General features: G+C 36.7%; 1 protein-coding gene across 2 annotated transcripts in view; it reads left to right on the top strand.

Moving 5' to 3' along the window:
* CDH2 (cadherin 2) overlaps positions 1-25,990 on the top strand; it is a 218,509-nt gene that overhangs the window by 133,896 nt on the left and 58,623 nt on the right. For both annotated transcript variants that reach the window (XM_036245120.1, XM_036245121.1), the window contains 2 exons: positions 22,670-22,896; positions 24,600-24,746. In XM_036245120.1, coding sequence (XP_036101013.1) covers positions 22,670-22,896; positions 24,600-24,746 — 374 coding nt within the window. The remainder of the gene's footprint in view (positions 1-22,669; positions 22,897-24,599; positions 24,747-25,990) is intronic.

Raw genomic sequence — 25,990 nt, 5'->3', positions numbered from 1 at the left:
GAATTTCTCTTATTCTAAAATCAAACTAAAACATAATAACACATCTGTACAAAGATACTCTATGGGGTAAGGGATGGTGGTTTAAGGAAGGAATGTTTGAGAGCTGGATTTCCCCTTTGCCTTCTTTAGAGGTACAGTTTGTATTTCAAAACAAGGTACACATTCTCAAATCCAGCCAGCAAGACTTTGCAACAAGTTATATCTGCCCGTTTCTCTAGATGGTAGACATTTTTCCCTACAAACTGCAAGTAAATTAAAATCTTGCATAGAAAATATTTCTTGTAGCAAACTTTATATCTGTTTTTACAGTACTCTATGTAATCATGTTTTTAAATGTCAAACCTCAGCTTTTTAATTTCTTGGCCTGATTTCTCTGATCCTCACTATGTAGATCTTTTACCTTATTTCACATCATTTGTTAGAGAAATTTAGGTGAAACTGTCTTCCTTGCCGAATTCCCTTGTATATTTCCAGTTCCTTTCATAGTTCCTGCCTTGTACTAAGCCATATAATTTCAGGCATAGAAAAGAGAAAAAGGCAGAATATCATGTAGCTATGAAAAGGAACCCTTTAAAATGAGAAGTGTTATTAATGTCTCTTTAAATTTTAGTTTAGATGCCTATCTTTTTATAAATCTAATTTATTTTAGGTATGATTTATGTGTATTTAGTTGCCCTAAAGTGTGTAAGGTTAGGAAAGTGTCACATACTTTTTATTTTAGGATCTACCTTAAACTTAGGAGACTTGCCCAAAAGTGAAGTCAAATGTAAAAGTCCTTGACTCTGAGTCATCTTTAAATAAGGGGGTCTCTGTTAACATAAAGTAGGTCTGAAAAATGAAGGTTAACCTCATTAATTTTGTAAAATTTTGCCAAACATCAAGGGACTTGAAACCTCCTAGAAAAACAATAAGATATTCAACAAAGTTGCTTGTTTAAAAGTCTAAACTATAATCTATGAAATAATTATCAAAAGGTAGTGTGTGCATATAAAATCAGCTGTTCAGAAAAATGACTTTGAACCTGAATAAAAGAATGCCATGGATTTAAAACCAAAACTTGCAATAGAATGCTGGTGTGTGGCTATTGTGATAAGAACTGAATAGAGAATTTCTGTTTTATAACAAGTACTGAGTTTAGTTTATTAGAAACTTGAAAAATAAAAGACGCCATGTAAAAGTTAACTTAAACCCATCATCATAACTTAAACCCAAGGTCGAGTCATACTGATTTTCTTGTCATATATTTTTCAAGGGATTTTGTAGGTCTTCAGTTTATCTTTCCTTAGGAGCATTCATCCCATCAAAATTGTAAATTAAGAGAAATCATGGATTGTGTCCTTAGTTGTCTCGAATGCATATTTTTATTTTCCAAAATTACTCTCATTTGTATTCCTTACTAAGTAGTTCTAAGGAACTGTTCTAAAGATTTTGATTTTCCCTTTTCTCATTGACATTCATTATTTTCAAAGGGGACAATGCACAGAATTTGAAGCTTGAAGTACTGGTGGTGTCGTTTGATCTTCAAGGATTTATACTCCTTGTGACACCACAGTGATGAAATGACTGAAATCTGCTTCATGGAAAGAAGGTGACTGGTCTATTCTAGGAAGAGTTACATTTCAAACAGAATGACTTGAGCTTCTTTTGCTTTTTGGGATGACATACACATTTTAGCACAAGAAAGGCACCTAGGTTATACTTGACAGTTTATTAGTGCCAATGCAATGTGCTAATCTATTGAAAAGAAGAGTGACCACTGAATAATTGCAGTGATTTTTCTCGCTGTAGCTACTGCTGCCCTTTCACATACAATTACATGGAATGTGATGTTTGGATTTTACCTTGCCTTCGGGATTTATTGCTTTTAAAAACTAGAGAAAAGTCATTGAAAACAATTTTATTCCTATAGGAGTTTCCCTTTGCTTTATGTCCCAGAGAAGCCATTGTATTTTATTTATAACCCGCTCAACAACAAGAAAAACAAAAACAAAGCAAAAAGGGTTGAGTGCAGCATCAGTGGTGGTACTCGGGGACCTGTTATGATATTGAAGTTTAGACTACGGTTTGCATATTTTCAGCACCACAGAAGTTGTTAGGGATCATCCAGTGAGAACCCTTCACATTCCAGCTGAAGAAATGAGAATCCCACGCTGTTCAGAGAATGATTCCACGCAGTGAAACCACAGCAGAACTGAGTTTACTGGCTATCGTCTACTGAGCTTTTCATTTCATTTTCCTGTTTTACAAACAAACTAACAAAAAGATAAAAATCGCACTATCTTTCTGGTCAAAGAAAAGGACAGTGTGTCAGACTCGTTGACAGAGTATGGTTCAATGGCATATACAATTATAGTGTTTTATTGAAGATTACATATAAAATACATGAGATTACCCCAGCCGATGTGGCTCAGTGGTTGAGCATTGACCTATGCACCAAGAGGTCACTGGTTTGATTCCTGGTCAGGACACATGCCCAGGTTGTGGGCCAGATCCCCAGTGGGGGCGTGCAAGGAGGTGGCCAATCAATGTTCTCTCTCATCTATGTTTCTCTCTCCCTCTCTCTTCCTCTCTCTCTCTCTCAAATCAATAAAGAAAAAAAATTTTTTTAAATACATGAGATTAGAGTTGGTCTTTATACAAAGCAAGGTTTTTATTTAGTATTTTTTAGCTTTATTAATAATGCATCTCACTAGATGGTGAAGTTCCTCCTGTATTGTACTCCAAATTAAAGTGCATATTTAGTGCCCCTGTTGGTTGGACTGTAATTTATGCAAGGCGTGCTTACTATATAATGAATCTGATTTCTCTATGTAATTTGTGGAATCAAGCTCGTTTCTTTATAATCACGTTTTGCATATTATATTGTGTATTTTTTAATAATCCCTGCATTTAAAAAGTGCCAGTAATGGTCTTTCTCATATTAATAGGTCTCACCCATGGGCTCAAGGAAGGGGGACATGCTAAGCCTTTTTATAAGAACTGCAACGGCACTTACGTTTTAACACTCGGTCCTACTGTCAGACGTGCTTGTCACACACACACGGCCCCTAAGTCTGAGAGCCAACTCGTGTATCGCTGTTATTAGACCTTTGGTTTGTTGCCTGTATTGGCAAGTCTTCTTTCAGCCTCGTGGCTTTCAGTCTACCTGGAGACTGTTTTTCTCAATAAGAGACTTTGGTTCATGAAAACTCCTCTCCCACAAAGCTAGTATGTCCTAAAACACCCAGCCAAACAAATCTGCCCCAGGAAGAAATCCTTCACAAATGCCCTTGACAAAGGCAGGGAGCGGGAACAATTGTGTAATCCAGGCACCTCTCTTTGCAGAAACCCTGATGCCACTGTGGCGGCCCTGTCACCGCCAGGCTCTGGGGCCTTATTGCTGAAGCCCCTGACTTTCCCCTCTCCCCACGCAGCCTGTTGGAGCCCTGGTTGTCCCTCTCCGGTCCCAGCAAAAGCCAGCTGCCATTTCCATTCATTTTCAGTGATTCCTTTCCTTCCTTCAAGCATAAATGTCAAAAGCTTTGGGTTTGCCCATATTGTTATATATTGTTTTACTTTACTGTTAGTTCTTGAAGGCTTTTCCTCCTAAATTTAAACTCCTAGAGATCAGGGACCTCGCCACATCCATCTTTGTGGGCACCTTCCATGGTAGACTAAGAATCATTTGGTTAATTTTCATTTTGACCAGAACTGGAGTCAGCTCCATTCATCCAGTGAATACCAGTGACCATTAAAGAAAAGAAAAGAAGAAAGTTGGAAAAATTAAGGAAAGGTAACTTTAGCCATGAAACCTATGAAAGACCAAAATGAACCTAACAGCCTTTTACCTGGACAGTTGATTGAATCTGTTACTGGTTTTCCAAGGTGTTTTTTTTTCCCCTTCCTCTACTCTTTTATTTTTTTTTCCTCTCCTCTGTCCTTCATTATATAATATTTCAAATATGTGGAGAAGGATCTGTGGCAGAAGTTAATTTGGCCGGTTGGAGTCACAAGACGGCCCGCCTATGTGGACACAGTAAGGACCAGGAGGTGGCAGGGCCAGGGGCTTTTGTTTTCTGTGAAGGATTTGGTTTAGCAGGATCTAATTTATGTTTTTAAAAGACCATGATAGATGTCATGAAGAGTGGGAATAATAGGCCACTTAGAGGCTCTAGACATGATTTAGTACAGATAATGGCTGGTGATTAGATGGTAGCAGTAGAGGTGATGAGAAATGGCCCTGTTGGGGACGTCTTTTGAAAGTAGAGTTGACAACACTTTCTAATTGATTGCATTTGGAATAAAACAAGAGTCAAGATGAACTCGTAGACTTGTCGTCTGAGCATTTGGGCTGAAACTGTTTACCATGGAGTCTGCTGCCTGGAAGCTGGAGTGAATCCAGCTTTGGCTTTGGTACCTGTTCTGTGTGAGTTGCCTGTGGAGGTAGCAAGAAGGCAGTTGACACAGAAATCTAGATCTCAGGGGAACCATCAGCATTTGTACATACATATTCAACACTGATCTTTGTGCCTGTAGTTTTTCAAACCTTTGGACAGGTTGAAATCTCCTAGGGTGAGAATGTAGGTCCCATACTAAACCTTGAAGCATCTTCCAGAGACGGAGGAGAGGCCAATGAGATCAGGAGACCCAGATGAATGTTCCATGATATTAATTTCATTTGGAGTCTGTTGGGTTCTGATTGTTGTTCTTAATATTTAATTCTGAGATGTGTGATGATTTGGGGACTTCAGGCTCCTCGTGAGTGGGATTTTGGTTTTCATCTCTCATCCGCGCTTACACAAACCCAGCCCCAGCCCAGCTCCGTCCTGTGGTATCAGGTGGCATCCTGGAGGCCGTACCCGATTTCCTCTCACCTTCAAGCTCCTTCACTTTGCAAATTGAACTTCCATTTGCCCTTGTGTGCTTCCTGTCCAGGTAGCAACTTAGATGAAGTCCATTTCTGGATATTCATCTTATTTTTGACCCTGCCTAGTTTTTCTCTTGTTTTGTTTTAACTCTCTATACTTTATTGTTATTGCTGTGTATTTAGAGCAAGGTGGTCCATCAAAGACGTGGACCCACGGCGCCATGGCATGCTATCTGGAAGTCTCCTTCATACCTGTATTTGTATTTTTAATTTATGAATTGTTTATAACTGAAATTTTCCATCTAATATTTTTGCACTGTAGTTGACTGCAGGTAACTGAAACCACAGAAAAAGAAACCTCGGATAAGAGGGGCTACTGTACACTATATGAGGATTTGATATACATATTTATTGAGAAATAATAATTACTACAAGGTTAGTTACATACCTGTATTTCTATTTTTTTTTGTTTTTTTGTTTTTATATACCACTTTTTTATTTTATTATTTTTCTAATCCTTGCCTAAGCACATGCTTACAGAGAGGAGGGGGTGGGAGGAGAGAGCACACATCCATCAACGTGAGAGCGAAATGTCGATCAGTTGACTTTCGTACGTGCCCCGACTAGAGATCAAACCCCCAACCCAGTACGCGCCCTGACCGGCAATCGAACCAGCAGCCCTTCAGTGTACAGGGTAACACTCAACTAACTGAGCCACTGCAGCTGGGTTATATGCCTCTTTTTTTTTTAATGTTTTTTTGGGGGTCGAAAAATTCATATTCAGTAGGTCTTTCATCATTCCCATTTAGATGTGTATTTTTCCTGTCATTGTTCCAATTATTTATATCTTTGTTTTATTTCATTTTTGTGCCTCTGGAAGGCAAATGTCCATTCTAAGTTAATTTTTAAAAAATAGGCGTTTTAAATATATTATTCTAAAGAAGTAGTATTTGTGGAGGCTTTTAGGCAAAAAGACATACTACTTATGCCCCCTGGGACAGAACAAGGATATTGTTTCAGCCTAATTCGATTTATTGTAGCTAATACATACAATGGGAAAGGCTAAGTTGAAAGCAGATAATATGGGCACAGGATACTTGCTTTAACATCATCTCGGCTAATGTAATAAAAATCCTTTAATACGGGCTCGTGTATTTACATGGGGTAAATTAAATGTGAAAAATCTTTATCTCTGTAAAATTTAAAGATACCTTGACCCTTCCTAAGTGAACCCAAGAGCTGGACTGTGAGTGCTGTAGTGGCCGCCGGGGAGGGGAGGGATGAGATTAATGCTCCTAGGAGAACACTCATGCACCTAAGATATTTCCAGCTAAATCACACGGTGAGCAGCGTACATGAGATAGCCAAATGTTACAATTAATCCCATTCACCTGGATATAATTAATGAGAACGGTGAAATAGAAGTGTAATCATTTCTCCAAGAGGAAATGTCAACTCATTAATGAGGATAAAGCTTATATTCTTGTCCGTTGAAGCAGCAGGTTTTTGCCTAGCTATTCAAATTGCTGAGTTGGTGTGTTCACAGAGGTAGAGACTGGTTTGGGGCTGAGATAGAGGGAGGGAACACTTTTGAAGAGGATTTTTTTTTTTTTTAGTTTGTTTAATGCCCATGACAGCATTTTGAAATGACTGCAGTTCTGGACACTACAAAAATTTAGTAAGCATAAAATACAATTTCTGAATATAAGTGGCATTTAAAGAGAGTATTATCCAACTTAAGTACTTATACATTTGTGTAAAGTCAAATACCATAATCTTTAAATAGCTCTTTATCACTGTTATGTTAGTGCATTAAAAATCATAGCCCATTTTTAAATTACATGTCATAGATTAATTACCCTTGTTTTCCTTGTGATTACATATGGTAGATCAGAGTGAGTAGAACTGTGCTTAAGACATACTATCTGTTTAGATTGCTGGAAGAATACGTTCATGCTACATGAACAGCTTTGTAGGGTTTATACAATAATTCTTCAAAAGGTTGGGAAATGGTGAACCGAGACAGTGGTTAAAAGATGGACTGGGAAACCCTGTGTTTTTTTCAGGTTATATGCTGATATCTCCCAAGTAATAATGTATTAATTGAATTTATATTAGAATTTGTTAATTGCTTGTTACTACTTAAATTTCATTGGTAACTTGGGGAATTTTGTAATTGCTTTAAATAACTTCATTGGCTTCATGAAATACATAGTAACATTGATGAAATTTTTATGGAATCCTGCATATATTAAATACTTAATACATATCATGTTGCTAATGTTCAAAAAACGTACACAGCCTTTACAAATAATGCACATAATATTGTGGGATTTGGTACTGCTTTTGCTAAATTTTTAGTTTGCTTTCTGTAGAAAGTCCAACTTTGCCATTTACAAAGTGCTTTCCAGTGGCTAGTGATCCGTTATATCTTTGGGGGGATAGGCAGTAATAATTGTGAATTCAGCTTTTAAACTCTAAGTAAAATATTATTATGGCAAATTTTCAAGAACTCTTTTATATATATATTATTTCTTCATATATGACCATGATCTTTTTCTCCTAATAATGCACAAAGAAATACATATTTCTTAAATTGTTTTAAGTGTTTAGGATAAAATATTCCCCTGTTTGTTTTATAAGTTTACAATCAGCAAATGGTTTTGGATGTAATAGTTCAATGGACTTTAATTTCAGTTAATGTGATATCATATCATACCAGTAGGGCTAATTTGTTTAATAAGAATTATATTCTATGTACCTCTTTTATTCAGGTTTCATAAAACATAGAGCATCTTTTTTTACCCTGGTGTGTCCATGTCTTAGTAAGTTGAGAATTCAAGGGAGACATTTATTCTTTCTGGTCTCTGTGGCACATTTTGAGGCCACATTGTTGAGTTGATTTAAATACAAGGTTAGTTTAGTTATTTTTTTCTTTTCTACTGGTGTTTTTGAAAATTCTAGTTAGTAAGAATTTCTGTTTTCAGTAAAGTTTATTACAAAAACTCTTTTTAACTTTAAAAATTAACAGACCTGTCACAGAAATTGTGAATTAGGATTCTTTTTTTATTGAATAAGTAGTCTGAAATATAAGGCTAATAACTAAATTGCATCAACTTTCGGAGAATAATAACTGTGCTGTTGGGAAAAAGAGTTTCTTTAAAACCTGTGTTCTGTCAGAGTAATTTAATTAGAGGTAGTGATATTTCAGTGTAATTTGTTAATGAGCACATTCTGCAAAAAGAGAGAGAAAGAGAATAATTCTTCCTAAGCACTGATAGTTTTGTATAATTTTAGCTGGATTCTGCCATAGGAAACAGTTTTTGTTGACTTTCATGTCATAGAGAAGCCTGGAAGAAGAATATCAATGAAGTGAACAACTTGACATTTTTTTTGTTATTAAAATGCGTACAAGAGAGAATGCAATAATCTTACTGCTTTTTCAATAGTATAATATATAAAATTATATGCACAACATTATTGGACTAGTGAAAATTTAAATTTCGTAGTTTTTATGTCATTGTCATTTTATTATATCATCTCTACTGCTTTTTTTTTTCAATTTCATATCAAAGACAAACATCATAGACCTTTATTTCTTTCTTTTATTTGTGGCAACTTTTATACAGATGTTAGTTAATTTTATGACATGACTTTTCCTGGAAAGGATAGGAAAGGAAATAACAGATTCTCTAATTTCATAATATCTTAAAGAACAATATAAAACCTTCTCTTTTGGTGGGGAATTACCAAGACTTTTAAGAATAAGAAATGTTTTGTTTTGTTTTATTTTGTTTTGTTTTTTTTTGTAGTACGAGCCCCTAGCAGGAACTGAACCCGGGATTCTCTGGTCCACAGCCGACGCTCAACCACTGAGCCAAACTGGCCAGCGCAAGAATAAGAAATGTTTTTATTTTAAGAATATAATCTAGCCCGGGCCAGTTGGGCTCAGCAGTTGGAGCGATGGTCCTCTGACCAAAGGAGCTTGGATTCAAAACTTGGTCAAGGGCACGTACCTGGGTTGCAGTTTCAATCCCCGGCCCTGGTCGGGGTCATGTGGGAGGCAACTAGTCAATCGATGTATCTCACTCACATTGATGTTTCTCTCTCTCTTTTGCCCTCCCTCCCTTCCACTCTATCTAAAAATCAATGGAAAAATATCCTTAGGCGAGAATTAATAACAACAACAAAAAACTTAATCTACAGCAACTTTGATTCCGATTTGTTTCATTTCATAGATACTTTATGCTAATTCTACTGCATTGAACCCGAGTTGAGACCTATCGGACAGGACAGGCTAGCTGTGCTGCACTGACCGTTACCACCAGTCTTCCCTGCCTAGCCCAAAAAGGTCCCTCTCTCCATGCAGACTGCATTGTGGAAGCAGGTGACTCTCTGGGGCAGCTGCCACTGAAGTGGCTGTTACCTCCACTTGTATTACCTCCATTTAACACATTCTTTCATAATTGCCACTGCAGAGAACGAGGATATCAACTTTTAAATGCTTCTGCATATGGGTCACTTCAGTTCTCAGATTTTTTTTTTTTTTATCCTCACCCGAGGACATTTTTCCATTTTTTGTTCAGATAGAGCGGGAGGGAGAGAAAGGAAGAGAGAGAGAGAGAGAGAAACATCGATGTGAAGGGACACATCGAGTGGCTGCCACCCGCATGACCAACCAGGGCCGGGGACAAACTGCAACCGAGGCACGTGCCCTTAGTGGGAACCGAACCTGGGTCTCTCTGTACCACAGGCCGACGCTCCAACCGCTGAGCCAAACCGGCCAGGGCCAGTCCTCAGATTTTAATGGCCAAAGCAAACCTCATGGTCGTGCCTGAGATCAAGGGAGATGGGAGGTGTCATCTTTCTGAACATCTGGGAAGGGGAGACAAACTGAATATATTGGTGACTACTAGTAAGGCCTTCCTGAACCTTAATATTTTAGCAGTATGGCAAAATATGTCAGTGTTTCCCAACCAGAACCCCAAGAATGGGCTACAGGTTAGCTACACTTATGCATGATTGAGCTTTTTGTAGTGCTAAAAATAGGAAGGCATTTTTTATAATGAAGGAGTTTAATAATTAACTGACAATACTTAAAATTATATTTGAATGCTCTTTTGTGGCTTTCTCAGAAAACTTCCTGAAAGCTTTTATTATTTTCTATTTTGCTGAGTAAGACTTGTATAGACCAAAGTCTCCATGTACCATCTCCACAGAACTCTTTGGGCACCAAAATGTCCCCTTTCTTGCTGAACTCCCCCAGGTATCTGAACATTGCTTTTCCATCAGTGTGTTAATCCTAAGTGAAGATTTTATGCAAGCATTAATTTCATTACTCTTTTAATTTAATTGGCATGTATTTTTTTATTCACAGTTTTCACTCTTTAATTTAATTTTATTTTATTTTCACTCTTTAATTTTAAAATAGAAGATATGTATGAATTGTTTCTTTTTTTGTCAGGTACTGAAGAATCATTACATTTGAAAATTTCCCAATTGTTTATTTCTTTATTCCTCTCTTCTTTTTAACAATTCTTTTTTTTTTTAATTTCCTTTCTTCCTGTTGGATTTTAATGTTGACAATTTTCTTATTTTTTAATAGGTTTTTATTTATTTATTTATTTATTTATTTATTGAATAATTTATTTAGAGAGAGAGGAAGGGAGAGAGAGATAGAAACATTGATGTGAGAGGGGCTGACTCCTGCATGCCCCCTACTGGGGGTCAAGCCTGCAACCTAGGCATGTGCCCTGACCCAGGATTGAACCCAGATCTCTCAGTCTATGGGACCACACTCAATCCACTGAGCCACACCAGCTGGGAAACAATTTTCTTATTCTTGATGGAAGTCAAAAATCAATTTTGTGTGTTTTTTAGAATTAGAGTATCTATATTACATTAAATTTTATATAGGTTTTTAAAAACAAATTTCTTAGAATTAAATTGGTTGGTTTTTCTGGACATAAAATTTACTAAATTATTAAAGAGGACTGAAACTCTAGATATTGACTGTTTTCAAAAAAATTTTTATTGTAAAATGATTAAATTTTGTACCTATTTGAGATTTTTTTTTTGGTACATACACCTAGCAGGAACTGAATCCAGGCCGATGCTCCAACCGCTGAGCCAAACAGACCAAGGCTATTTGAGATTTTTAATTATTAAATTAAATGAACATAAATATTGATTATTCTAATTTAGATTTCTGCACTTAAGGTTTAGCTTGTTATATGCTTTAAAGCCTTTTTAAAATGCAAATGACTTTACATTTTTTATATATATATTTTATAGTTAGTTATATATCATATAATTACAAATACTATATATTATATTAATATTTATATGTTACATATATATTATTTGCAAATAGGTTATCTTAAGCTGTACATGCCTGCAGTCTGTTTTGTGTGTAGCTTTCATCTCACTTTTGTTTACTTTCTCAACACAATGGATCATTTGGATGAAAGATACAAAGACTTCAAAGAAACTCCTCACATGTTTAAGATACTAATTAGGTAATATAATAATGACTCCCTCAAATTGGAATTCATGTGTTCTTATAATTATTCTCACACTTGGCTGAAATGTTTTATTTGATACAAATGTGATCAAATGAAGCTACGTGCAGGACAGAGTTCGTGGGCACCCTACCCACAACAGCCGTTTCAGGCAGAAGACATTGTGGATTCTCTTAAGCAGAATGTGAGAAAATTCCTTTGTGAGATTGAGTGTAGCACCATATAATCAAGCTCTAAAAGCCACGTATATATGACATTTAAGGCTTTAAGGCAAAGTGCCTCACATCAATGCAGAATTCCTTATTTTACCAGCTTGTATATATGTCACTAATGGTATACAAGGAACCAGTGAAAGTAGAAGAAATAAAAAAGAAGCCACTTTGGAATAATATGCTCAGGAGAGGGAATGATGGCATATCACACATCACAGTGACAGCAGTAATCAGAAAGATCATTAAATCAAAAATTACCACTGCATGTCAACGACCTTACAGAATTAATAAATATGTGAGTTAATACTAGTGGTGAGAACACTGGAAGAGCATTTTTTTGTTGTTGTTCTGGGAGAAAATACCCCACAGAATTAATTTCTGTAATTATGTGTACAAAGAGACAAATGAATACTTTAAAATAGGATGTTCAGTAAACATTGCATGAAGCTGTTTGCCTTGGCCCAAATGGCATGCGGGCAGGTACCGAGGCTATAAATGGTATGGAGATAAAATCATCACGAGTTTAATGTGAGAGCCCAGGTTCTGTGTGCGTTTTATTCAAATAGAAGCTCTTGTAGTATATAAAAGTTTGATCATAAGACGTAACTCCTCCAATATTGATACTATGAAGGTAAATGGCTACAACTTTATGCAAAGAAAAGGGGTTAGAATGCCATATTTTCTGATATATACCAAAGTGCACAAACTGTGCAAAGGACACTTTTATTTCAAGAGGTTATTAGCTAATAGAAAAATGGATTGTGCGTTCAAATGTTGTTCACTGTAGATTTGTTGAAGGAGAGTCATTAGCTTAAAAAAAAAAAATATCTTTCCTAACTTGGAGCACCTGAATGAAATTAATTGCAAACTGCCAAGACTTGTAAAAAAATACCACACAACTTGTAAAAAAAAATGTACTCACACAACTTATGGATTCGAAGAAAAAATTTAACTTTGGAAAAAGGATAAAAATGATTCACGTGCGATAAAGAAAAATTATGACTATTACAGCTATACCTGTGTATGCTTTACAGTTTCATTTTAAAATACTTCCTTTGAAAAAACTTAAAGCATTTCCATTCCAACAAGGAATTCTAGCAACAGTCATTGTCGAAAAGAATCATGAATTTAATAAATGTGCTCCTCATGGTTCATGACAAGAAAGAACTTTCTGTCCATTGGAGGAAAAGAGATGAATTCTTTGCTACCACTTTAACCACCAACTTGTGTGAATTAAAGTTTTCATTGGGGTAATTATATTAAGAATTTTATATCTCAATTGGAAAACTTGTTATAAAAAAGTTAATTCATGAAAACAAGCTCTATAACTTTATATTTATTTTCATTCTTTTTAACTGACATAAAACATTATATTAGTTTCAGGTGTACAAGGTAATGATTTAATATTTGTATATACAATTGACCCTTAAACAAAGTGGTGCTTAAGGGTGCCAGCATAACTTTTTTTCTTTATTGATGTTAGAGAGAGAGAGGAAGAGGGAGAGAGAGATAGAAACATCGATGAGAGAGAACATTGATTGGCCGCCTCCTGCATGCCCCACACTGGGGATCAGGCCCACAGCCTGGGTATGTGCCCTGACCAGGAATCGAACCTGTGACCTCTGGTGCATGTGTTGACCACTGAACCACACTGGCCCGGGAACTTTTTTTTAACCTCACCTGAGGATACTTTTTCCACTGATTTTTAGATAGAGTGGAAGGGAAGGAGTTTGAGAGAGAGAGAGAAACATCACTGTGAGAGAGACACATCAATTGACTGCCTCACGCACAACCCGAACCAGGGCCAGATCGAACCTGCAACCCAGGTACTTGCCCTTGACCGGGAATCGAACCTTTGACCCTTCAATCCGTGGGCCAATGCTTTAACTACCACTGAGCCAAAAACACCAAGGCTGTATATAACTTTTGATTTCCCCCAAAACTTAACTACTCACGCCTCTGTATCTGTGGCAGATTGGTTCCAGAACTCGCAGATGCCAAAATCCCCAGTGCTCAAGGCCTTGATGTGAAATGCTGTAGAACAGTGCATACAGGCCGCCCTCCATATTCGCAGTGGGTTGAATCTGCAGATGTGAAACCGGGAGATAGGGAGGGCTGACTGTATATTTATTGAAAATAATCCACATATCAGTGGACCTGCTCATTTCAAATCCGTGTTGTTCAGTGGTCAACTGTATTGTGAAATGTTAAGTTTAGTTAACATACTTCATACACAGCTACAATTTTTTTTTCTTGTGATGAGAACTTGTAAGATTTATTCTCTTATTAACCTTCACATGTGTGATACAGTAACATTAACTATAGTCACCACATTGTACAGTTACATCCCATGACTTGTTTTACAGCTGGAAAGTTATACCTGTTGACCCCTTTACCCATTTCAACCACCACCTTCTGTTCTCTTATCTCTGAACTCAGGGTTGGTTGGTTTGTTTTCATTCCACATATAAATGAGATCATATGGTATTTGTCTTTCTCAGAGTTATTTCACTAGTATAATGCCCTCAAGGTTCATTCATGTTACAAATGGCAAATTTCATTTCTTTTATGGCTGAATAATATTCTGTTTTCTTTATCCACTTATCCATGGGTGGCTACTTAGGCTGTTTCCATGTCTTGGCTATTGTAAATAATGCTGCAATGAACAGCTTTTTTTTTTTTTTTTTTTTTTTAAGTCCTTGCCCGAGGATATTTTTCCATTTATCTTCAAATAGGAAAACTTCTGTTAATACTATAAAACTATTTCTTTTTTCCCATTATGCTTCATAAGTAACAATTAATGTGGGAAAACAGTGGAAAAGTAAAAGGCATATTTAGGCACAAAAATATTTTACAGTGTTTCTTATCATTGTTTCTAAATATGATGTGATGTTTTACTTGAGTAAAAATTATAAACCATATGTTAGTATTTGCACCTTTTTATTCATATGGTTTATGTAAACTGCTGGTACATTTAATATGTAAGATTCGTGGTTTCCTGTTAATGTTTTATAACAATATTATGGTTTTATGGTTAACATTAATTTGAGGTATTTCTTTAACAGTAAAAAAGTACTTTAACATAATCATTATATCTCTGATGTTTAATTTTGTATTAATCATGTTAACACTGTAGCTATATATTATGTAAACTATGCAGTAGCTGTAATAGTAAATTTTCTGTTTAACATTACCATGTTTTTAACCAAAAACATTTAATTGTATACAGAACAGTTTTAATAATAATTAAATAATAATCCAGACTTTTTAATTGTCAAGACTTTTAAGTTGTCCAAGGAAATTTATTTCCTTTTTTGTTATGAAATCTAGAGTTTCTACTTTGAGGTAACTGAGCACTTAAGCAAAATTAATTTTTTAATGTAAGGAATATTGTTCTATCAGAGAATATTTCAAGTTAAGTTTCTTGATAATTTTTAAAATAATAGAATTTCAACTTTATTATATGGGTCTGATAAAATATTACGACTGTCATGAAAAACCAATTCAGTGTCTCCTTACCTAGAATATTTATGCGAAGTTATTGATTCAGTTATACTATCCAGCTCTAACTAATTCCACTTTGAGACAATGGGGATCTCATGTTTTTGAGAGAGTGAGGATTTTGACATCTATACATTCCTTTCAGATAGTTTCTAAAAATGTAGTAGGTTAGACTGTCACCTGTAAGGAAGTATTTTTTTTATACCAGTTTTAGGTTTGCAGAAAAAATGAACAGAGTACAGAGAGTTCCATATCCCCTCCCCTCAGAAGTTTTCCCTATTATAGATTACCCCCACTGTCCAAAAGTAGAACCTTCCTCTGACACCTCTCTTAAGCTGAAATTGTATAAAGTGAAAAAGCAATTACCATTAATTTACATGGAAACATTTCTGAGTGTTCTCAGACCCCAAAAATAGCCTACCAAATGTTACCAGATAACACATAAAATCTAAAATAACACTAACATATAGTAAAAACAAGAATGATATGATCAAAGTTTTGTACACCCACAAATCCACTCAAACAATATACTCTTTCCATTTTATCTATTACTAAACGTGCCAATTAAACGGAACCACTTCGCTCCTTGCGGAACCAGTGCTACCTTTGGGCAGCTCTCAGTCTTCTTCCTCTCTGCATGTAGATAGTAGGAATGGTGGACCATGCAGGCAGTTTTAGTGCTGGCATGTCTTCATTTTATTCACCACAATCGAAACACTTCATTACGTCCAGTTTTATGCTAAGTGTCACACCCTTACCAGTTCCTTAGGCTTTTCTGATACCCCAGGAGGACATATCTTGCTAACGGATGCACAGAATACATGGAGGCACAGGTGCTCACAGATACAGTTCAAAGCTATGATGGTTTGCCTTGACCGGTTTGGCTTAGCAGTTAGAGCGTTGGCCCGCGGACCAATGAGTCGCGCATTTGATTCTGGTCAAGGGCACTCGTGATTCATCTCTAGCCCTGGTTGGGGTCCTGTGGGAGGCAGCCACTCGATGTGTCTCTTTCACGTCGATGTTTCTCTCTCTCTCTCTCTCTCTCTCTCTCTCTCGCTCTATCTGAACAAAAATGGAAACATGTTCTCAAGTGAGAATTTAAAAAAAAGAAAAGGCTATGATGGTTTGATGCTGAGATGCTGAGGGTGGCTCCCGGCGAAGGGGCTCAGGGGGCCACCCTCACTGTCCCCAGTGCACGCTGCCCTACAGCAGATTGCTGCCAAACTCTGAACGTTTTTTATGCTTTATTTGTAAAACTGAAAATCCTCTTCAGATTTTTTTTTTTTGGTTAGCAAAAACAGATACTAATGTGAGCTTGTCATAAAGGCAAAGGAGGGTAACCCCATCTTTCAAAAAGTGGTGGATACCTGTGGGGACATTTTGCATTAGTGTGGCACATTTGTTATGACCGGTATTGATCCATTAACTGAAGGCCGTAGTTTACACTAGGATTCACGCTTGGGGTTGTGCCGTTCCGTGAATTTTGACAACTGCAGAATGCCATGTATTTATCAACTATCGTACAGAATAGTTTCACTAAGGCTGTATTTTAATTATTTTTAAATGTATCAACATCTTTCCTTTAAAAAAACTACATATTAAAAAATGACACAACTGCTTTATGTCTTGGAACAAAAGTTGAAAGTCTTATGTATTATGTTATTCAGAGTTCTCTTTTTAATCCTCACCCAAGGACATTTTTCCGTTTTTTATTTAGACAGAGCGGGAGGAAGGGAGGGAGAGAGAGAGAGAGAGAGAAATTGACGTGAAAGGGACACATCGAGTGGTTGCCACCCATACAACCCAACCAGGACCGGGGACAAACTGCAACCGAAGTACATGCCCTTAGTGGGAACTGAACCCGGGTCTCTCTGGTCCGCAGGCCGATGTTCTAACCACTGAGCAAAATCGGCCAGGGCCAGAGTTCTTAATCTATTGTCAATTGAGAAAATGTTTTACTAACCAGAACAGTTTGGTTCCACTAAGTTATATCTGTTTCTCCAAGAGTCACATGCCTATGATGTTTGCTTTACTTCCCTCATCTTCAAAGTTAAGTTTTAAATTAATTTCAATCATTTAAATAATTAAATGATGTCTCTTGGATATCGTTTTCTCTTTTCTGAGGGGCTTCTGTCTTCTGTCTTTGTTGTTTATAACCAGATTTTTTTTTGTACACACACTTTGTCATCACCCTGGAAACCTTTTTGAAAGCCTATAGATAATAAATAAATATGATTTATGAGTCATGAATGTATATTAGTGCTGCAACTAGGATTCTGTAACATAGCAGTTTTCTATTTTTTCCTATGAACTTCTGAGTTTCTGTAAAAAAAAACATCTTCTTGAGTATATTTTAGCACTTGGTTCTAGGGTGCAGGTGAATCTTAACAAATTTGAGAAAATATTTCTAGCTGTATCTTGGTCGTAAGTGAACAAAACAACAGGCAATAAATATTGACCAATGGTTAAATAATGGCATCCATGTGTTACCCATTGTGTTAGTTTGCTAAGGCTGCCATGACAGGATAATGGGGCCTGGTGGATTAAACAACAGAAACTGATTTTCTCACAGTTCTAGAGGCTGGAAGTCCAAGATCAGGGTGTCAGCAGGTCTGGTTTCTTCAAAGACCTTTCTCCTTGCCTGGCAGATGAGCACCTTCTTGCTGTGTGCTCACATGGTCTTTTCCTCATAGATACATGTACATGTATGTCCAACTTTCTTCTTCTTATAAGGACACCAGTCATTATGGATGAGGCCCCACCCATACAAACTCAGTGAACCCTAATTACCACTTTAAAAAACTTATTTCAATTACAGTCATACTCTAAGGCACTGGGAGTTAATGCATCAACATATGGATTTTGGGGAACACAATTCAGTCCGTAACACCCACTACAAGTAAATATTTTAATTTGTGTGACTTGAAAACAGTAAAATGTGGTTATCATTGATTAAGTATGTCACTGTGAGCCAGGCACTGTGCATACGTTAATTCACAATCTACATGAAGTTAGAACTGACATTTCACCAAGGAAAACTTTGTCAGTTGGCATTGGACTTATTTTTGTTCATGGTGTTGATTCCACTGATTGTGTTTACAACGGGAATTATATAACACAAAGGATTTCTGTAAACCTGAATAATGCCAAGAATGTTGCTTGTTTTATTTTGATATTAGAGCAAATGAGAATTAGCATTTGTTTTAAAAACATAGAACAATTTAATAGCATATGTATTAAACCAGCTCATATTGGTTATAGGTCAGGTGGCACAGGGGTGACATAAAAACGAGTTGACTTCAGCCCTGGCCAGTTTGGCTCAGTGGTTAGAGCGTTGGCCTGCGGTCCGGAGAGACCCGGGTTCAGTTCCCGCTAAGGGCATGTACCTCGGTTGCAGTTTGTCCCCGGCCCTGGTTGGTCGTGTGGGTGGCAGCCACTTGATGTGTCCCTTCACGTCAATGTTTCTCTCTCTCTCTCTCCTTCCTCTCTCTCCCTCCCACTCTATCTGTACAAAAAATGGAAAAATATCCTCGGGTGAGGATAAAAAAAAACAAAAAAAAAACGAGTTGACTTCAGATAACTGACCTTTATGCGGTTTCTTCCAAAGTCTTCGCTCCTGTGTCGGATTCTCTGAGGTCAACAACTTCTCATTCATAGGATGTGCAATGACCCTTTGTAGGAGAAGGTACATTTTTTTCTTCTTTTTAATACATTTTTTTCAAAGGCCTCCTCCTTTTTCTCCCTGCATCATTCTCACGCCTGAATTTAAGTAGGTAGCCGAGTACCAAATTAACAAAATAGTCCGTCACAGTAACAGCGGGTTCTAGCTACCTGCCTCTGTAGGATATTTAAGGTAGCTCCAATTTAAGAATTCCTTTTGAAGATGCGACTTATCTTGGTACTTTCAAAGATCTAATGTGGGTTTTATTCTCTTCACAAGCATTCATCAAGTTTCTTTGTCATTTCTTTACCTTTATTGTTTATTAAAGGTTTAGGTCTCAATAACTTAAGAGTCATGAGTTTTGATTCCTTCACACTTTTGTAGGGGAAAGAAGACTAGGAGCCAAACAGTCATGGGTATAGATGGTTCCCTGAGCTTGCTTTCTCCTGTTCTGTAGAATAAAAATAACGACACCCAATTCAGGAGGTAACTGTGGAGATTAAAGTGGATAACCCAGTCTTTTTATTTTTTAATTTTTTTTTCTTTATTGAATGTTAGAGAGGAAGGGAGAGGGAGAGAGAGATAGAATCATTGATGAGAGAAAACATCGACTGGCTGCCTCCTGCATGCCCCCACTGGGGATTGGCCTGCAACCTGGGCATGTGCCCTGACCTAGAATCGAACCAGCGACCTCTTGGTGCATGGGTCAGTGCTCAGCCACTGAGCCACACTGGTCAGGTGATAACCTAATCTTAAGTATCTTGTTCAATGCCTGGCTTTCAACAAATACTAGTTCACTTTTTTTCACTACCAACAACCTAATACAAAGCCAACTTATTTGAAGTCCTTGGGGTGTTGTTGTGGTGGTTGTTGTGGTTGCTGGGTGTTGCTATAGCAGACGGGGCATACTTCCAAGTTTCCCATCTGTTTTCTAGTTTTTTGAAATGATGTAAAATATTAATCTATACAATTGGCCCCCGGATATTTAATGAACATTTATACTGTACCTGTCACTACAAGGTGTCATAGGAAACAGAAGACCAAGACTCGCTGTCAGGAAGCCAAAAGGAGTATATGGTCTGCTTATGGAGAGACAATGTAGTCATGTGAAGTCATTAATAAGTAGACATTTCTTATGCTTACTATTATAATAAAAATCACGTGCTAACATGTTTCCATGGACAAGAAATGTAAAAATAAATTAAAATAAAAAATTTAGAGCAGCCCAGCCAGTGTGGCTCAGTGGTTGAGTGTTGATTCATGCACCAAGAGGTCACCGGTTCGATTCCTGGTCAGGGCACATGCCCAGGTTGTAGACCAAATCCCCAGTGGCGGACATGCAGGAGGAGCCAGGCGATGTTCTCTCTCATTGATGTTTCTATCTCTCTCTCCCTCTCCCTTCCTCTCTCTCTCTCTCAAATCAATAAAGAAAAAAAAATTTTTTTTTTAATTTAAAGCTTTTTGAGATGAAATCAGGCTGCTATCTTCCTAAGGACATACCAGTTGACTTCCCCTGAACCATGGCCTGGCTCTGGAGCTGTGACATGGGAATGGGGGATTGAGGGGCCTTCCAGAAAAGGTGATGCATGTGGGGTACAGACCAAAGTGAGGTGGGAATTACTGAGAAATCACTCTGACTGGACAGAATGTGTTTTAGAATATGATGTAAAGTCAAACCGAAGTGATCGAGAATTAAGAGAGCATTGTATATGAGGGAAAAGCGTTTACTTACAATAATACAGATTTTAAGCAGGCAGGAGAACATTACGGCAGAGCTTTGGACTAGGAGTGGGAGGGCAATGACCTGGAGCATGGAGAAGACCACCTCGGAAGCAGACCCAATAATCCAGATGTTAATTGATGAGGATCACTGCTAGAGAGGTACAAGTGAGCATAAACAGCAGGAGGCTATGTAATATTTCTGATCCAGATTATGTGTTCTTCAGTATCGTGAACACGAGATCATAAAAGGTACTTCCTATGAAAAAAGATGATAAAAGTTTTTCATTTTGATTTCTCAGCTGGGTTCCCCCAAACGATTTTTCTTTTCATTTTGTTGTCTTTAATAAAAAATAAGCAGTAGATGGCATTGTTCTATAGAAAGGATTCCCATTTTTCACTTTTAAATCACATGTCATATAAGATAGGGTAATTTAGTATCTTCTGGGATACTTCTATTCCAAAGACAAATATGTTGGTTTAACATAATTTAGTGTGAGATACAACTTTTATTTTTATTTTGAAATATTTGAAAGATGAAGGATGATATATGTGAGATTATGTGGAAAATAATATCTCCAGTAAAGTACTTTATTACTGTTATCAAGAGTTTTATGGTTACTGAGGGAAATAAGCATGCTTGTTATTTGTCTGTGGTCTTGTGCACATCTCAGTGAATTTATATTAATGAAAACAAAAGAAATGTCATCCATGCATAGGTGGGGTGAGAATATTAGTAAGTTTACTTAGATCCTTGAAAAAAGCTATAGGTATATATGATTATATCTTGTAATGTGTACCTATTAATACATTCCAAAATGTATCTTATGGAATTTTGGTCAGGACATAAAATCCCATGTTTATAGAACTTAAAATATCACTTTTTCTTTGATCGCTTTTTGCTATTCCCATAGAATTTTTCTTCAAAGATAATGAATAAGGATTTCAAAGAATATAATCTTTTCTTTTTCTTTTTTGTTTATTCTCACCCTGGGATGTTTCTATTGATTTTTTTAGATAGATTGGGAGGTAGGGAGGGAGGGAGGGAGGACGGGGAGGGAGGGAGAGAGAGAGACATCAATGTGAGAGAGACATATCAATCAGTTGCCTCGCACATGACCCTGACCAGGGCTGGAAATTGAACCTGCAACCCAGGTATCTGCCCTTTATTGGGAACTGAACCCGAGATCTTTTGGTTCGAGGGCTAACACTAACTGCTGAGCCAAACTGGCCAGAGCAAAAATAATCTTTCTTAAAGAATACTTTTATTATTCCATCATTTTATTTTGGCTTAAATGTACTTAGTTCTATGTTTATAAGTATGTGGTTTAACTTCTATTTTGTTATCTGAAGAGATACAAGCTGATTTAGATTATTTTTAAGAAAAGATTTTTTAACTTTAAATTATTACATGTAAGATAGAGATACTTAAGGTCCTGAAAGCTATTTTATTTTTCTACTCTGAAGACACATATTTTTAGTTAAAACTTACTTTGAGATACTCATTTATTTTCATTTGTTTAAAAATGTATAAAATTGTTACTGCTTCCAGGAACCTTTATAAGCGCTATGAGGACTAGAAATTGCAAATTATTCACCTTTTAATTACCATAGGTTTTGTAATTGTAGAGTGTATTGGCCATGCAACATTAATAAATGTTATAGCACTCTCCCTTTAAGTATTCATTCAAAAATTTTGTATTAAGAATATGTTCCAGGGAATATGCAGGGCATACAAGATAGCCGAGAAAATGTGCTCAGATGTATCTCTCACAATGAGGGTCAGGCATGGCTAGGAGACTGTGGTGGTAGAGTTGACATTGCTACGTGAAGACTAAGAGCAAGGGATTTGCTCTACCCTCAGGGACTTTGGAGCCAGGGTCTGAAGGATGAGTAGGAGTTTGTTAGGGAGTGGTAGGCAACATCAGTGAGAGTCATAGGGGGAAGAGCAGATGTGTCTGAGGGCCCAGGATCCAGGGCAAGGGGAAGGAAATGGGAAGACTCTGGAACAAGGAGATGCTAGGGAACAACTCGGAACCACAGTCTGATGTTCTCTACTATGAAAATGCCTTTAATGATGCAAAAATAAAATTTCTGTCTTTCATGTTACTATATTTTATCCTTTAACCTAAGCAGGAAATAGACTTAGCTATTAGTTGTTTCTTCTTTTGGCATATACACTGACTTCTGTATGTATTATCTTTTACAGTGAAGTTTAGCAACTGCAATGGAAAAAGAAAAGTACAGTATGAAAGCAGCGAACCAGCAGATTTCAAGGTAGATGAAGATGGCATGATCTACGCCGTGAGAAGCTTTCCCCTCTCCTCTGAGCACGCCAAGTTCCTGGTATATGCCCAAGACAAAGAGACCCAGGAGAAGTGGCAAGTCGCAGTGAAGCTGAGCCTCAAGCCAACCTCAGCTGAGCAGTCAGTGAAGGTACAGTGTTCCCACTTGAAAAGCAGATGTATACAGTTTGACCTAGATATATATTTCGCTGCACGTCACATTCATGGAGGCCAGGTATTTGAATTTTTAACTTCAGTCACCTGAGAAGTATTTTGTTGTGTTTTTATCTTAGAAGATACTTGGACCAAATGTATTTTGAGCAGTCCGAACTTGTATTTGAAAGATTTGTTTACACATTGAGATTTATAACTTAAATTAGAAGTCGTTGTTTGTTTCAAATTTATTAGATGCTTTACAGGCTGTTAAACATAACCACAAAATAAACAATCTTTTGCAAGACTTCACCAGCCAGATTTATTGATGGGAAGTTCAGATTTACAGTAGTAACAGGAAAGCACTTCTAGCAAAGAGTACTGGGCCTTCATCTCATCCTTTACTAATCAGATTGGGAGTGTGAAGTATTTATACTACTAACGTGACTTCTAGGAATAATATAATCGCCCTGTTGGAAGCTGCTATAAGCCAAGATAAAATAAATAAGATACATTTCCAAGAGAGTGTACTTCAATTCAATTCAACAAAAATTTATTGAGCACTTATTTTGGATAAGTCACGATATTAAGAATTTTAAATAAGATAAAATAACTTCTCCAGTAAAGTTTTGATAACATGACTCATTTGACTATTCTACTTCTCTGAGTTAAATTGAAACCAGCATGAGGAGACACCACCCTCATATATTCTGATGTTTATGATTTTATGAACCATGGCTATTACGTTTGGTATATTTATTGTATAGTGAAAGATAAGAGTACATGCATTCATTTCTGGTGTTTAATTGTAAATGTGATATACACACCAGTGATCAAATATGAGTAAATATATCAGAGGAAAATATATATCATTTTTCTTTTATGCCAGTGTCAAGACTTCCCTTATGTGAAATGTAATTTGTTAAACTATTAAACTATGTGAAATGTATTAGTTAAATCATGTCATTTGGGTAATAGAAAGTGAGAAGCTGGTAACTAATCAAGTGAGAGGTTTCTTTCATTGTTGATGATTCTATGTGTTCCAGCAAACTAGCTTGGGTATCTTCACCAAAGCAGCAAGGGCTAATGGCTAAAATGTCTACAGATAGAAGAAGAAACAGAAGAAAATGTTGACATCCAGCAGAGATTAATACCCCATGTGCAAACTGGGTCATCTACAGCATTCATCATGGCTGACATAGGTTTAGAATAATTACAGCATTAATTCTGTGGGATTTAATAGGGTCATAAATATTTGAGACATTCCTTAGCAGTATGTATTAAACTTCTCTTGGAATTCAAATTATATTTTAGCACATCAAGATCTAAATTTAATGTACAGTAGCACATTACCTGAACTGTGGTTTAAACTAATGAGAAATATATAAAAGGGTCTTATTAAATTTTGCTCCATATTAACTACTATCTAAGATGGTTTATAGAAACTGCGAATAGTTTACACAGCTGTACCACATAATAAATTGTTTAGAATTCAGTTTTTCAATGAGCAGTTTAACCCAAAAATCGTATGATGTTTTCCTACTGTTTTAATAGGGGGACGAGGAAAAGGCCCCCAGACTTATTTTCTTGTTCGTAATAAACTGTGATTTCTGCGCTTTCAGGTATCCATTGACATTGATGTACTTTCAGGAAATGTTTCTCCTAGTACTCAAGCATGTCTTCTTGTATTTTAATGCAAAGGAATCACAAGAAATTGAAGAAATAGTATTCCCCAGACAATGGACTAAGCACAGTGGTCACCTACAAAGGCAGAAGAGAGACTGGGTTATCCCTCCAATCAACTTGCCAGAAAACTCCAAAGGACCTTTTCCTCAAGAACTTGTCAGGGTGGGTAGCCCAGCCTTCACTGTCTCCGTGGCATTGTCAAGTGTGTGTTAGAAATGCATTTGTCTATTTTTTTTCCACAAGATTGAGTTTACAACATGTATGTACTGAAAAGTATGTTTTTTATAGATGAAACGTCTTGTGTTGTAAAGAACCTCTTCTCATTTTTTTTCATTCTCTCAGAGCATTTATAGGTAGAGCTCTCTGTAGCTCAGATGATAAAGTTTGTTCAGTTTGTGAAGACTGAAGCCCTAACTCCAACATGTATTCACACCCATACCATACCCTCTGCCATAAAACGCACACACCTTAGCTTCCCTGCCTGACAGCTGCACTCTCCATGATGATCTCTGCCCTCCACAGATAGCTTTTGGGCCAAAGCAAAAATAAAGGGGCGATCATTGCTAAAAATGCCAACACTAAGTGCATTTGAGGGTTTTTTAAAAGAAAAAAGAATGACCTCTGATACCATTAACAGAATCCCTGGGGCTGTACAAAAATATAGGCTTTCAAAGCTGAGAAGTCAGTTTTTTTAGTGACTCTAAATGCATACCATCAGATGCAGAGAGAAAGTAAAGAAACTACAGATATTTCTATGTGTTTAGCAAAATTAGCAACTTTTTATTTATTACAAAAGGAAAAGAAGACAAAGTCATTATATAAAATGAATGTTTCTATAGATTAATTTAGCTTTCCAGTACATACATACTGAAGGTGTCTTTTTTTTTAATTTTTGGTACGTCCCCTAGCGGGAACTGAACCCAAGACTCTCTGGTCCACCGGCCGACGCTCCAATTGCTGAGCCAAACCGGCCAGGGTTGAAGGTGTCTTTTTTTTAATGTCATTTTTTTGTGCTTTATATGCTATTCTATTGCACATTATAATTCAATTTAACAGTGAATGGCAGAACCCTAAATAAAGGTGTTTTTTATTTTTCTCTTTTAATGGAGAAGGAGAAAAAATAATTTTGCCTTAACTTAAAAAAGAAGGAACTAGGTTCTATGACTGGATCAAGTGTGCTTACTTGATACAGACATACCTGTCGTCACCTCTAACACTATTGCTCAACTGGCCCTTTTCCTGACTCTATAGCCTGATCCTATGACTGCTCATAGATAAACTTATTTTTCCTAGGAACTGTGGTATTTTTAGAGAGTATAGAAAGATAGTTTTAAAACATTTCTTGTATGGTTTGTTATTAATAAGGAATTTGGGGTAATAAGTGCCACCTGAAAATGATAAGGAAA

The sequence above is a fragment of the Molossus molossus genome, unplaced genomic scaffold (assembly GCF_014108415.1).
Source record: "Molossus molossus isolate mMolMol1 unplaced genomic scaffold, mMolMol1.p scaffold_m16_p_6, whole genome shotgun sequence".
NCBI lineage: Eukaryota > Metazoa > Chordata > Mammalia > Chiroptera > Molossidae > Molossus > Molossus molossus.
The sequence above is the reverse complement of the archived record's forward strand: the minus strand, read 5'-3'. Positions and strand labels throughout refer to the sequence as shown.